The sequence below is a fragment of the Cervus elaphus genome, chromosome 28 (genome assembly GCF_910594005.1).
Source record: "Cervus elaphus chromosome 28, mCerEla1.1, whole genome shotgun sequence".
Classification (NCBI taxonomy): Eukaryota; Metazoa; Chordata; class Mammalia; order Artiodactyla; family Cervidae; genus Cervus; species Cervus elaphus.
The window spans coordinates 23,083,092-23,097,889 of record NC_057842.1 but is presented as its reverse complement, the minus strand read 5'-3'; the positions used below and the strand labels follow the sequence as shown (position 1 = coordinate 23,097,889).

The window sequence follows — 14,798 nt, the reverse complement described above, 5'->3', positions numbered from 1 at the left end:
AACAATTTATTTAAATTATTTATTGAGCACCTGCTTAGTGTCAGGCAAGGTTCTCAGGCACCAGGCTTACGGGAGCAAACATGACGCTTGCCTTCTTTGGAGGTAAGAAAGACACTAAACAAATCAACAAGACACCTGCACACATTTCCCAGGCTACGAGGGCAGGAAGACAGAGCCGTGTGATGGAGGAAGACTCTGGGTTGTGGAGCTCCTGTTCACACGGCCCCAGGGACCCTCTGCGGAGATGCTATTTCCAAACTGAGGTTCCTGGAGAATCCATATATTCCTGTAAATAATGCCTACCTCGTGATTTAGGACTACATTTTTGTAACATAACCTTTCAGTTGAACACATTTATTTTCAAACATTCCAGCAGAATTAATTTTTCCCATCCAACTGGAAGATCTCTTGGTCTTAAGAGGGAGAGACAGGAGTGGTCTGGGACATCACCAAAAGGACACAACAAAATACCAACCGGAGTTTCCAAAGAAAGGGGTAAAAATGTGCAGGAAGTTTGTTGAAGATGCACCTCTGAATTCAAAGGGTACTACTTCTGACTGGAAAAATATTAAGGATTGTATGAGAGAAAGTGAGCACTTTATCATTGCCCAGAGAGATGGAATGTGGATAATTTTTTTTTTCTGACTGGCTTACGTCCAAAAAGATTTCAAAAAGAAAGATGGCAGTCCAACGTAAAGCTAATACCAAAGAAAGGAAAAAAAATCAGCAGGGGACCCAGTGTTGGTATCATTTACATACTATTAATGTTAGTTTCAGTATCATTGACTGTCTAGCCTGGGAAAATGAAATAATCTGAATGTCCCAATATTATGCTGCTTTCACTTTTATAATAAGAGTAATGAATCAAACATATCATGCATGTGGGGAAAGAACTAACCTGAATAATAACCAAATCTATGTGCTGGGGTTTCACTGGTTTTAAAACTATCCCACATCACAAACCTGAGTTAAGAATTACCACTATGAATGACAAGTCTCAAAACTCAAACGTACATGATGAAGAAACCACACCAACGTGAAATATGAAATTTTAAAAATCAACTCTATGAGCAAGCTCCGGGAGTTGGTGATGGACAGGGAAGCCTGGCATGCTGCAGTCCGTGGGGTCGCAAAGAGTCGGACACGACTGAGCAATTGAGCCGAACTGAACTGATGAAAGCAAAACAAGCTTTCTTATTTAAAACAATTTAGGAAGAATTAAAAGACTTACAATGTCTTGTGAGAGAGGTATCTAATTATAAGAAAGCTCTTAATTATCAATACTATAAATTATGATATATATACATAGAAAATAAAGAAATTATAAGGAAGAAACTAAAAGTAATGGAAATTTTTACTTTTATTTTTTTCCTAAGCCCAAAGGCTCAGTGGATAGAGAATGCACCAGCATTGCAGGAGACACAGGAGATGGGGGTTTGATCCCTGGATCAGGAAGATTCTCTGGAGTAGGAAATGGCAACCCACTCCAGTATTCTTGCCTGGAAAATCCCACGGACAGAGGAGCCTGGCCAGCTACAGTCCAAAGGGTTACAAAAGAGTCGGACATGACTGAGCAACTAAACATACATATATGTATATTTTTTTTCTTTTCACAGAATTGGGCAAGTAAAGCACCTGTAGGCTTGCCTAGTGAGTTGTTCATTATGCTACAATGTTTTAAACTATTCTTTCAACGGTTTTAGTAAATCCACAACGTCCGGTATAACTCATTCAACTAGGGCTTCCCTGGTGGCTCAGTAATAAAGAACCACCTGCCACTGCAGGAGATACAAGTTTGATCCCTGATCTGGGAAGACTCCACGTGCCTCAAGGCAACTAAGCCCGTGAGCCACAGCTACTGAACCTGTGTTCCAGAGCTTGGGAGTCGCAACTACCAAGCCCATGTGCTGCAACTACTGAAGTCGGTGGGCTCTAGGGCCCGGGCACTACAACAAGAGAAGCCACTTCAATAAGAAGCCAGTGCACTGCAAATAGAGAGTAGCCCTGCTCATCGCAGCTAGAGAAAAGCCTGCAAGCAATGAAGACCCAGCACAACCGAAATAAATAATTTATTCAGCTATATTCCTGTTGCAATTGATAACTGCTTCTAGTATTTTACTAATCAAATGCATAGCACAGAGAAGAATGCCCTCATCCATTTCTGTGTGTAACTATAACCTGAGGAGGCGTAGAATTCCCAAGTCAGTCTTGATACACATTACCAAACCGATTTCCTGGAAAGATGAATCGTCAGTTTCTACATTCACCCTGCACCATCTCAACAATAAAAATAATTTGTGTTTAAGTAGTGCCACTTTTATGGGTAACAAAGAATAGCAATATCCCATTTTGAAATTTGCATTTTTAACCATAAAAGTGGTGTATAGTTTCATGTTCTAAAAATAATCTGCCTCTGACCTTTAAATACAGGGCTATTAATTTCCTTATTGATATTTAAGAATGTTTAGCACAGTACACATATTTACCTTTTGCCATATGTTCCAACACTTCTTCAGATGTCATTCTCCTTTTAACTATGCTTGCTTTGGTCACACAAATATTTGTCACTTAATGCAAATACTTTAATCTCTGATAATATGATTGACCCTATGGCATTTTAATTTTTGCTCAAAAAATTTCTTGCCCACATCAAACAGTTATTTTCTACATTTTTCCTTTAAAGTCTGTAGTTTGGTTTCCTTTTCTTTTTCTTTTCCACTTTATTTATTTAATTAATGTTTTTATTGGAGTAAGCTGCTTTACAACAATATGTTAGTTTCTGCAGTACAGCAAAGTGAATCAACCACATGTATACAAATATCCCCTCTGCTTTGGATTTCCTTCCCATTTAGTACAGCTCCCATAGAGGAGAGCTCCCTGACCTATGCAGGAGATTCTCATTAGTTATCTATTTTATACACAATAACAATAGCATATACATGTCAATCCCAATCGCCCAATTCATCCCCCCACCCTACCTGGTGTCCATACATTTGTTCTCTGTGTCTGTGTCTCTATTGTGATTTGGAAATAAGATCATCTATACCATAGCAACCCACTTCGGTATTCTTGCTTGGAGAATCCCATGGACAGAGGAGCCTGAGGGCTACAGTCCATAGGGTCACAAAGAGTCAGACATGACTGAAGCGACTTGGCACGCATGCACGCATACCATTCTCCTAGATTGCACATGTATGCATTAATATAGGATATTTGTTTGATTCATTTATAGTTTTTCAGGGGAACAGAAAACAAAGGGCAGGTTTCAGACATTGAAAACCCAATTGCTAGCTGGATGGAGGTGGAGGGAGAGGATGTGGATGGGGAGAAGGGAGGTTAAGGAGAACACCAAGAAAGAATTCGAACTGAGAAAATGGCAACCCATGATCAGCAAATAACACTGCGAGAGTGAGCCCATTTCTAACAACTTTATTCCTCCTCTTACTATAAGTTATATTTCTTGAAATAGTCATCTCTATTTAATTCTTCACCATTCAATCACCAGACCAAATACAATGGGAGCTACATGTGCTTTTTTCAAAGTCACCAGTGTCTTCTGGTTGCCATACCCAAGGTATGGCCGTCAGTCTAGCTGACAAACTGGGAGGCAGTTAATATTGTTGGCACATGTTCCATGGTAAAAGTCTCCAAGCTGGTCTTCGGCAGTGGCTCTCCCCCTTCCCTTCCTTCTCTCCAGTCACTCCATCTTACCCTCCTCTGCAGCTCTCCCTCTCTGCTCATAAATGTTGGCAAGGACTGCTTTAGTAACTCCCCTTCTTAAGACTATCCTTTTCCTATGTGATCATACCATATCTATATGACCTCAGCCATCAACATAAGAAAATGATTACTTAGTCCTATCCTATATGTTAGAATCTCTTTGGAGCTTCCGAGACACACTTCCCTTCCTCATCCCAAATCATACAAGTCTAAAATGAATTCATCATCTTCCACAGGTGATATGCTTAAACCTGTTTTCCAATGATATTCCCTGACTCAGTAAAAGGGCACCTCCATTCAAAATTCACCCAAACTAGAAATCAAGCTAAGCCTTCCCTGCTCAACTCCTCCTTAATCAGTCAGCAAGACTTTCTTTCATACTCTCCTCCTCTCTCTAAAATTCACCTTTATCTCCAACCTCACTTCTCTGTCCTTGTTTTAGAAGACCCTTAAATCCCTCATCTAAATTACCCAAATAGGTTCCTAATCAATCTCTGTGACTTCCTGTCTCACCCCTCCCAATGCATCTTCAATATAAAATGCCGGAGGTTTTTCTAAATTGTAAATCTGTCTGTGTTAACCTCCTACTTAAAATCCCTTAGTTACACTCCTTTACCTTAACTAATGATAATTGTGACCATTGTTCTTTGAATTTGTATAACTTCCTTTTTGTCAGGAAATTTATAAGGTGTATTTTACATACATATATGATGTATTTAAACTGGAATTTATATCTATGTGGCTGGTTCTACTCTGTCATGTTTATTTCCTCTACACAAAAACAAGCTGCTTAGTATTACATGTAAGATTTTCCCACTTACCTATTGATCCTTACCTCATGCTACAAACATCACATACTACATTTCAGTCATATCAAAACCATTTTAATCTCCTTATCAAATATTTTTCCTGCCTCTTTATTTATATTGTTCCTTCTGCCTAAATCCTCACCCATGTTCACTTCTCCAAGTTAACTTAGCTATCACATCTGAATTAGGTGATCAAGTATTTTATAATCCCCGCATAGTCTTCTGAATATTTCTCTATCCTAATATGTACCACAGTATAATTATCTGTTTAGCGTCTATTTCTTCAACTGAATGTTAAGTGTCTATAAAATAAGGACTCTATTTCTTGAATGAAAGGTCCAAATTAAGGATATGCTCAGAGGATTCAGTAAAGGCGGGTTGCAAAAATTATCATTCAGGAAATGCCTAGCAGGCCACTGTGATTGAAATAGGAGGGAGGGGGATAGGGCACAACCTTTAAAAGAATGATATAGCGATAGGATATGACAAAGACCTAGCTGGTTAGAGTCAACAAGGTTCAAGATGGTGGAAGATTCGACTTCTAGTAAACCTTAGCCTCAGTGTATGCTCATTGTAATACAACTGCATAAGCTTACAATAGCATAAGCTTACAATAGCATAAGCTAAGTGACATACTCACCAGCACCATGCCAATTCTGAGACTAATCATAGAAGGCCAAAAATGGGCAGTGGCCCAATTCCTGGAAATCCCCGCCCTCATCCCCAAAATAATTGGGATAATCCTCCCTCTCACTAGCCTATGAAATTACCCAGCCCATAAAAACTAACCCACCACATTTCAGGCTCTCTCACCTTCTGAGAAGGCCCACATTCTGACTGTGGGGTGTGTTTTCCCCAAGATGTTTCACCTTCCAGATGGCCCACATTCTGTGGAGTATGTTCTCTCTAAATAAATCCACTTTTTACCTATGACTTTGTCTCTCACTAAATTCTTTCTGTGATGAGACATGACGAACTTCAAATTCACCAGCAACATGATCACTGTGGTACCAAAACCATAAAAGGATGTGAGAAATAACATTGCAAACGTTGGTTGGGGGCAGATAGGGATCGTGACCTAAAGATCTCATTCCTATAGCCACAGAACTTCTACTGGAGGTTTTCAAACAGATGAGGGACAACCTTTGATGTGTGTGTTAAGAAAATAATGCATAGTAAAGTGATACAATGTGAGAGGCATAGGCACAGCGATAAGAAGACAATTTAATAGGCCCAGAAAGAGTTGAGAGAAACAGAATTCATTTTGAGATAAGCTGATTTCCAGAAACTGGCAGATATCCATATGTCGATGTCTACCTTTTCACCTTGTCTCATGTTAAAATCTTTCCACATAAACCATTTTATCATACAAATTTCTTATCCTTAACAAAATCAGCATGAAGTTGGGATTTTCAGTCTAAGGCCCCACAGGCAGAGTCAATCATGACGGTTTCAGATTTGAAGCCTCACAAATGGTTGAGATTGCCCAGGGAAGAAAATGGGGAGAGGAAAAAGAGGGCTGACGGGAGAAGCCTGGCCACGTGGACACTAAGGAGCAAAGGAGAGACACCGAAGGAGACACGGTGTGGGCAGAGCAAGGGGGAAGACCAACAGAGCAAAACACGCGCTTAACCTCTAATGGTGATACAGCAGCTTCACCCATAATGCATCCCCAGAAAGACTGTCTTTGGTTTATATTTATGACCACAGAAGCTGTTTACTGAACATTCAACAGGCTTCAGGGCAAAGTTCCATTTTAAGAAGGTCATCGCATATCTGAGTACTCTATTCTGATGCTTTGGCTCCATCTAGATAGACGTTAGTACATAAGTACACTTTTCCTGATTGCTATTTTTGTTGTTGGCCAGTGCTTTGAATCACTCACAGAAAAAGAACAGTAATAAGATTATGAAATTGTAGTTAACTGTTCATCCGATTACTGCCTTGACAGTTTTCTCTGATGACTCTTTATCAACACAGTAATTTTATTTCAACATATTTTTCACAATGGTAAAAACTCAAGACCATTTAGGATGTTTTCCCTCTTCTTCAGATTGATGTTTTTAAGCCAGAGGGTTGGTAAATTTGATGGTAATAATAAGTTTGTAAGAAAAAAATCTTTCTGCATAATCCTTTCTAACATGAAACAGTGAGAAAGACAAAATTCTTTACTTGAAAATTATGAAAGATTCCTTTTACATGGGCTAATGTAAACCCTATGAAAGCCCTCTCAAACTTTCAGAATATGATTACCTTAAAAATATATGCCTGTATGCACAATTTCTGGGTTCTCATCCTAGGAACAGAGACTGAACAGAAAGGATGGAACAATGGTATGGAAATTCACCATCCTCTCCAACTGGACTCTTTATTGCAGACTTATTGCTTCCATGTGTTAAAAAAAAATAAAAATTCAAATCTTTAAGCCAGCCCCAATCCCTAAAATTTTTGGCATTCTTATTAAGCACTAAATCCAGAGAAGAAAAAAAAATGTATTATTATCCCAAGCTTATCTGAGTCAAGATTTAGTTGATCATTATGGGAATGTATTAGAAATTAATAATAAAGTTGGTTTCTACAAGGCTGAAAGAAAGTACACTATTTAAAACTACTAAAATACCAGAAATTATTTAGTCTTTAAATATTGATAAATAATCCCTATTCTGAATATTGTATTATAGGATATATGATACATATAAATTGGGGGAAATATTTAAATGGATTTGAAGTTAACATTTTCTGCACAGTAAAATTTGTGAGTGTTTTTTTTTAACCTGTGATTACATAAAGCTGAGGAATAGAAACATCACATCAAATTAAGTCATAATTTTCCAAAACAACACAATCTTCGCTCAGACTCCACAATGAGGTCAATGAATTAGCTAAACTCTGTTATCTCTGTGCTTTTCCACAAATCAGGGTACAGAATGGAACATGTAACTCCCTAAAAGAAGCTCTCCTCCAAGTTATGGTATGTGTCAAAGGAAAGAAGGGGAAAGTTCCCTCACCCCAAAGTGAGAACAGATGGGAATGTAAAGTTAGATGGGAAGAGACAATGAAGTTTTGGATGACCAACCCAGAAATTGTCCCCCGAGGGAGCCAGATAGACCAGACCTCACTCAGCTTGTTCTGCCCCTCAGTTAACTTTCAAATTAATCCAGTAGGAATGCAAAGGAGTGCTCAGCTTTGATGGATTGGTTTTGATTTTTCTAAGCATTTACATGAATTTTATGAAGAAACTACTGAGAGATATAAGGTTCAAATGTTAGATTTAATTAATACAAAGTAGTCTCCTAAACACTTTTGTGACTTTAACATTACTTCCAACTGAGACTGGTAACGATGAATATTTATTGAGATAATAAAATAAATGGCTTTAGGAAAAAGAGGCAATGGGCATAAGAAAATCTGTGTACACTGAACTCCTTATACGATAGAAGAACCATCTGCTATAAATTGAAAAGTTATGTAAATAAAATATGGACATATTTTATATTCATTCTTTTCATATTTTATCAGTCTAACTAAAAATCATCAGAAGGAAAGCCAGCAATACTTCCCATACTTGCAAAAAAGTTCCTTTACTTGACATTCAATATTATACGTGATATAATTTTTCCATCAAAAAATATCAATTAAAAACTTAAAGAAATATTGTCTAAAATGCTGTATTCTCTTCAAGATTTTTAACTTTTAATATGGGAAATAATTTAAAATTTGAGGAAAATAGAAGATGGTGATCTCAGTTTTGAATTTAAAACAATAGTTCTGTTGTTAATACTCGTTCTCTCAAAATATTACATTTTTAAGAGCAATTTTGTAAGATTAAGCATGAGAACTACCAAATATCTTCCACAAAACAACGCTTGGGGAGTACATTTTATTTGTGTTTGTTCACTTTCACATAAAATTTAAATTTTTTGATACAACGAGAATAACTCAGCATTTTAATCCTTAGTGCTCACATGTACAGATCACTCTCATCCCTAATTTCGAACTTCTTTTCTAGGACAACAATGAAAAGTTCTCTATGTACCTTTTCCCTGCGTCTCAGAAAATTGCTTTCAAAATCTTAACCCTGCTTTATCTTTTTTAACCTTACAAAGTATACACAACAAAAAGAAATAGAGAAGCATGAACCATTCCAAGTGGTGAAAGAAGCTGCACCTCACACTTAAGTGATTTCAGTTTAAACAAACCCAGGCACTGGGTAATGTGATACAGGCTTCACTTACAACAGGGAATGTGACAGATCTTCCGTAAAGATGCTCAATACGATAAGCTGCATTTATTTGAATATGTGCATGAAACAACTACTGAAAAGTAGATTATATTATTCAGATTACTCTACATTATATGCAGACATTATCACCAAAAGTTTTTTTAAAACCCTCTCAACGTGTTTAGCATTTCTTTTCTTCCTAGTCAATACACAAAAGCCACAACAGGTAGACTATTCAGAGATACTATGCTGATTATATTTTGCTAAAATTCACTTTCTACCCTTTGCATTTGTACAAGTAATATCTGAATTAGTCAAAAACAACTGTGAACATTTTCTAAATCTTTTTTGTATTAGTAAATTCAAATTTTAATTCCCCAAAACATCAAACAAAGATCCCTCTACAGATTTTACATTGTTGCCTTATATCATTTTGTGGTTAGTTGGTGGAAAGGTTCTCACATGGGAAACAGAGAACATTTTATAATGAATCCAAAACTTCTATCTTCCTCTATGGGTGGTGGGTACTCTGAATAAAGAATGAGCACTCAACATTTATTTACTCAAGATTCCTATCCTAGACCCAAATGTTCCACTTAATTTTAAAATTGGTCCAACCACTCATCTGCTAAAGGAATACAGTTGGTGTGGCTTCAAAATTTCTCAGACCTCAGACACTCAAGATCAGTGGGCATTTTGGGAGTCTGATTATTACAAGTCTTTGTTTTGGTGTCTTCATATTATGATAAAAAATATGACCATATTCTGGATCATCTCTCTCACAAACTTGATCCCTGATTATTATAACTTCAGGATCTGATTTTGATACAGTGTTTATGACCTTGGTGTTAACTTCTTACACTGATTGTATTTAGCTCATAATATGATACTCCTCAAACTAGAATTCACTGGTTTACTCTTGGAGCCCGAGAGACAATTTTCCTTCTATATAAGTCCACATATTTTTCAAGACCAGTAGACACTAGACTAGATAATCTTTCTAATTCTTTTCCACACTGAAACATATGCTACATTCTATTTCAGCTTATAACAACTAATGGAATTCAAATTTTAAAAGAATACTTAGAGAAACCAGATTTTAGTTATAATTTCTAAATTTTATGTTCTACTTATTTTCCTTTTACCTTTAAATGGTAGTGAAATTTTTGAGATAACAGTAAGATGATATTCAGTGGGCAAAATGAAACAAGGCTGTCAGATAGAGGTTCCATTAGTAACAGCTAATTCTTCTCATTCAAATGGGTTTAGTGGACCACATATTAAGTAGGAATCAGAAAATCCTAGTTTCTTTTTCCAGTTTGCCTTTGACTTGAAATGGAATCTTGGTGTTAGTGATTCATTCTTGCAAGCCCCATTTTTTTTTCTTTCCAAAGATAGTGCATTACATTACTCATGAATAAAATGTACAGTACATATCAGGTATTCATATTACATAATGATAAGCAATATGCTTCAAACTGTCATCTCTATAAAAAAGAAAAAAATCTACAAAACTCAAATATTTTCTTAAGTTTGTTAATGATAATATACACAATATGTAAAAATAACAGCATAATTTTTATAATTATGAATTATTTTGATCTAGTTTTAAAAATATTTATGCTTAAATTTGATTCATCTAATTTTAAAATATTTATAACATTGTCAATTCATATTTAAAGATATTTTATTGGTAGAAATGATCAAGGTTCATATCTCATAATTTCATATCAAGGTTTTAAAACTTATACTCTTAAAAGAATTTTCAATGTATATGTATCTCAACAATAGAATCATCTGACCACCAGTAAGGTAAAATGTTTGCCAGCTACAAAGATACTCTAACTTTAAAATTGATGCAAATTTCCACTTAAAATATAGTTATTTAATTTTTTATTTTAAAAAATTATAAAAGATGAAACATTTAGATAATCTTATTCATATCTGTAATATAAATGTGAATGAAAGTTTCAAATAAAAATCCTCTAAAGAGGTCTATAGAATTTTTTCCTGATAATCAGCATCTAAACAATACTTTTTAAAAAGAGATGCAAAAACAAAACAAAACAAACAAACAAAAATAAATAAATAAAAAGAGATGCTTTTAAACCATTTCAAAAGTGTTCAATAGCATAATGTAATGCAGTTAATCAAATTAATAAATTAATTATTGACTGTAAAATTATTTGCTGAATTTAAATTGCTGGCTTTTGACAGATTCATTTTTTTTTGTAAGGTGAAGGCTATTAAAACCAATCTTATAAACCATTTCCTGATTAGCTTTATCAAAAAAAAGTTCTATCAAAAAGTATCAAAAAGTTCTATCAAAAGAGAAACATCACATTCAAATTTAAGAGTTTGCTTTTCCTGTTATCCTAGCAAACATAGCTGACATGAGTTTCTTAAGATTATTTCAAACTTCCTTCTTCCTATTAAGGAATTTTTCAGCTTTTAAGATTTCTTTTTAAGAAGATGTAATCAGACCATTATCTGAAGGACAGTGAACTGGAGTCAAACACAAAAATGTACATTTCTAAACAGTGCATTCTTTTACATATTGTGATAAGTAATTTTGTTCTTGGAATAGACATATGCAATTGTACAAATGCTTACATCAGTGCCAAAAAGTTACTCTACCTGAACCGTTGAGCTGATCTCGGAGGCAAAGCCGCCGGTCAAAGGAGCCTCGTGACTTACTAGCAGTCGCCCTGTTTTGATCACAGACTGAAAGAGAAAAGGAAGTCTGAAACTGAGGAGAACACATATTTCAAGTATACAATGGTAGTTTTAAGTAATAAAAATAATTTGTATCCAATAAGCAATTTAAAATTAGCATTTCAATTTTATGCCAAATAACTTGTAACTCCCTTTCAACCAGACAGTTGTTTGATTTTTTGCACTGCTAAAACAGTTTTCAGTAGCTTTTAATCCTAGAGCAAAAGAAAAATGAGATTTGTAATTCTATGTATGTCATTAAAAATGTACTCCATCATATTTTTGTGTTATAAATTGAATTATTGTATTTCACATTTTCCTATCTGAGTATCATTTCTTTTCATAATGTGACTTTAAGAATGAAAGTGTCTTTATGTCCATTTGGGAATATATGTGCACATATATAAGTAGTCTTAGGACATTTTTGTGTGGGTGCTGAAAAGGAAAACATAAAAATAGCATGTGAAAACTGTAGTGAAGGAAAAGCTCAAGCCACTAGACATTAAAGAAAACCAAGCAAGAAGAAATCACCAGGAATGTAAAAGGCAATTACAACTCTCCTCGTTCAAGTGCACTGAAATTTGGTTAACGACCACAAGTCCATTTTAAAGTAGAAAATGTCACAGACCGTAAGGACATATTCTCAACACTGGCTTGGTGTGGTTGCTCCCACTGTGCATGACATACTCTGTACAATAATAAATCAAAAAGGAGAGCTATGATATCATAGCAGGAGGTCAGGGTGGCAGAAGGTTAAAAAATATTAAAATCAACAGCAAGTTACTGCTTAAAATATGTTACACAATTACCATATTACAAAGGAGAAGTTATAATTTCTCCTCTACATTTCCAATCATTTGATATCATCTTCTTTAAATTCTACATTACTATTTTAGGAACATGAAATAAAAATCTTCCAAACAAAAAAGCTTACAGGCAGAGCTCATTTGAGTGCCCTTCACTTTACTGCGCTTTGCGCGTAATTGCAGTTTTTACAAACTGAAGTCGGCATTGTCAGATGATGGTTAACATTATTTTTTTAGCATTAAAGTATTTTTTTAATTAAGACAACATACATTTTTTAGACATAATGCTATTACACACTTTATAGACTACAGTGTAGTGTAAACATAATTTTTATATGCATTAGGAAGCCAAAAAATTCATGTCACTCGCTTTATTGCAATATTCACTTTATTTCGGCCGTCTGGAACTGAATCCTCAATATCTCCAAGGTATGCCTGTGTATAAATTAAAAATATTTCCTTCATTCTAGGCAATTAAAGTTTAGAATTTCAAGAGCATGCAGCAGTTTCAGCCTGCAGATGTAAAATTCCAAGATATGGCCAGTAGCCGCGACAAAAATAAGTTACTATATCTACTATGTAAATAGTGACTGAAGAATGTAAAATTTTATGAACACTTTAAAGAACACCATCGCCTACTAATGAAATATTAACCTTGGACTATGTTGGTTTTTGAATTTTATGACTATGATTAATTATGCCAGTGTGAAAGGCACAAATTAAATTTTAAAGTACCTGGTTAGAAATATAAAGCCAAAAATATTTCACAATCAAGAAAAAAAAATGCATTCTCAAAGTATTTCCTAAAAAGATGTCCTGACTTTAAAGATTGCCTATTCAATAAACAGATTTGACAATCAGACCTTTCTTAAAGCTCTGAAACCCAGAACTCTGCCAACATAAGAGCGTCTAAGAATGATACTGTCAAAATCCATCTCAGCAAGATGGTGCAACCTAGCTAGAGGGTAGAAATGAGAAGCATCTATAAAAATTCTGGAATTATGTTCAAACCTCATACAACAGAGCTGGTATTTTTTTATGTGAACTGAGGCTTATCCAAGATCAAATGACAAACTTGAGGATGGTCTCAAAAGGCTAATAAGCAGCCAAGGCCAGTGGCCTACCCTTCCTCTAGCCTGCAGAGGGTAGTAGGGACGCTGAGTGCACACAGGTACTCAAGATAGAAGTTTCCAACCTGTGGCATCCATGCAACAGGATGTGTAAGCAGATAAAATCTGCCAACAGGAGAAAAGCTAAATAAACCGAGACACATCAATACAGCAGAGTATTATACAGTCATGAAAAAGACTGAGGACACGCACCAGTGCCTGTGACAAGTCAACTGATAAAACAAGCAAATTGCAGAAGAACATCATCGCATTTTTCTGAAGAACCACCACCTCAATAGTGGGGACACCAGTTAACATAGCTATACACATTGAGCCAACATGTATAAATAGTCTCGAAGAATTCATTTCAAACTATCAAAACTTGTTTTTCCTGCAAACTGACAGTGAAGGGATTGTGGGGAAAACACTTTTGTTTTTTTTTACTTTATGTGAAAAGTATATTTATGTTATTGAAAATATTCTCAATAAGTCTAAAATAAATAAAAACAAAAGGAAAGATCTTTTGAACTGATGCTGAAGGTAACAAATGCATGTGATGTTACAGTCATAATCTCAAAAAAATAATATTTTTATGTTATCTTAGGAGTACCTTCAGATACAAGGGAACCCTAAGACCCCAAACTCCACCAGCAAAGAGGAACAGTGAAAACATAGGGAGTCAGCCAGCCCCGTACCAGGCTCTGCATGACTAGCTGAATGCCAAGATCATAACCAGCCCATCTCTTGACCTTCAAGCTGGATCCCAGACAAAATGGGAAATCAGCTATTAGCATCAGAGAAGGTGAAGTTCTTCAACACCAATGCAAGTATGTTAGGTAAAAATGCAAGTTCTTGAATCAGGAGTTATGCTGACAGTTCTGAAAATAATTCTAGAAATTTTTAAAACACCAAGACTTAAAGGGTAGACACAAAATGAAATGCTAACAATGCTGCGAATCTATGGAAATTGTCAAAGCACCCAAACCAGTGAGAAAGTGAAGCTACAGCAACAAGAGAGGAGTCATAATAATAATAAAAATTCCTAAACCACTGATTGTCACAGGGGTTGCTCTGTGTTAGGCGCTGAGTTGAGTCTTTTAATTTATTTAATTGTGATAGCACCTAAATTTCATTTCTACCTCTTTAATTCATCTAGTACCTGAAAAGTACTAAAATGTATAAAATAAAATTACATCAAATTCTGAAAAATGCCGAAGTATAGACAAAACATTGATATTTTCAAAAAATTAACATCCATCATAAAAGCCTGAGTCTATAAACAGAATTCCAAGATTTTGTAAGGTCCATAAAGAAGGCTGAGTGCCAAAGAATTGATGCTTTCAAACTGTAGTGCTGGAGAAGGCTCTTGAGAGTCCCTTGGACAGCAAGGAGATCAAATCAGTCAATCCTAAAGGAA

General features: G+C 35.5%; 1 protein-coding gene across 1 annotated transcript in view; it reads right to left on the bottom strand.

The window, feature by feature from the left end:
- BCKDHB (branched chain keto acid dehydrogenase E1 subunit beta) overlaps nt 1-14,798 on the bottom strand; it is a 256,037-nt gene that overhangs the window by 52,050 nt on the left and 189,189 nt on the right. The window contains exon 9 of the mRNA XM_043889865.1: nt 11,389-11,475. Within this exon, the coding sequence (XP_043745800.1) occupies nt 11,389-11,475 (87 nt within the window). The remainder of the gene's footprint in view (nt 1-11,388; nt 11,476-14,798) is intronic.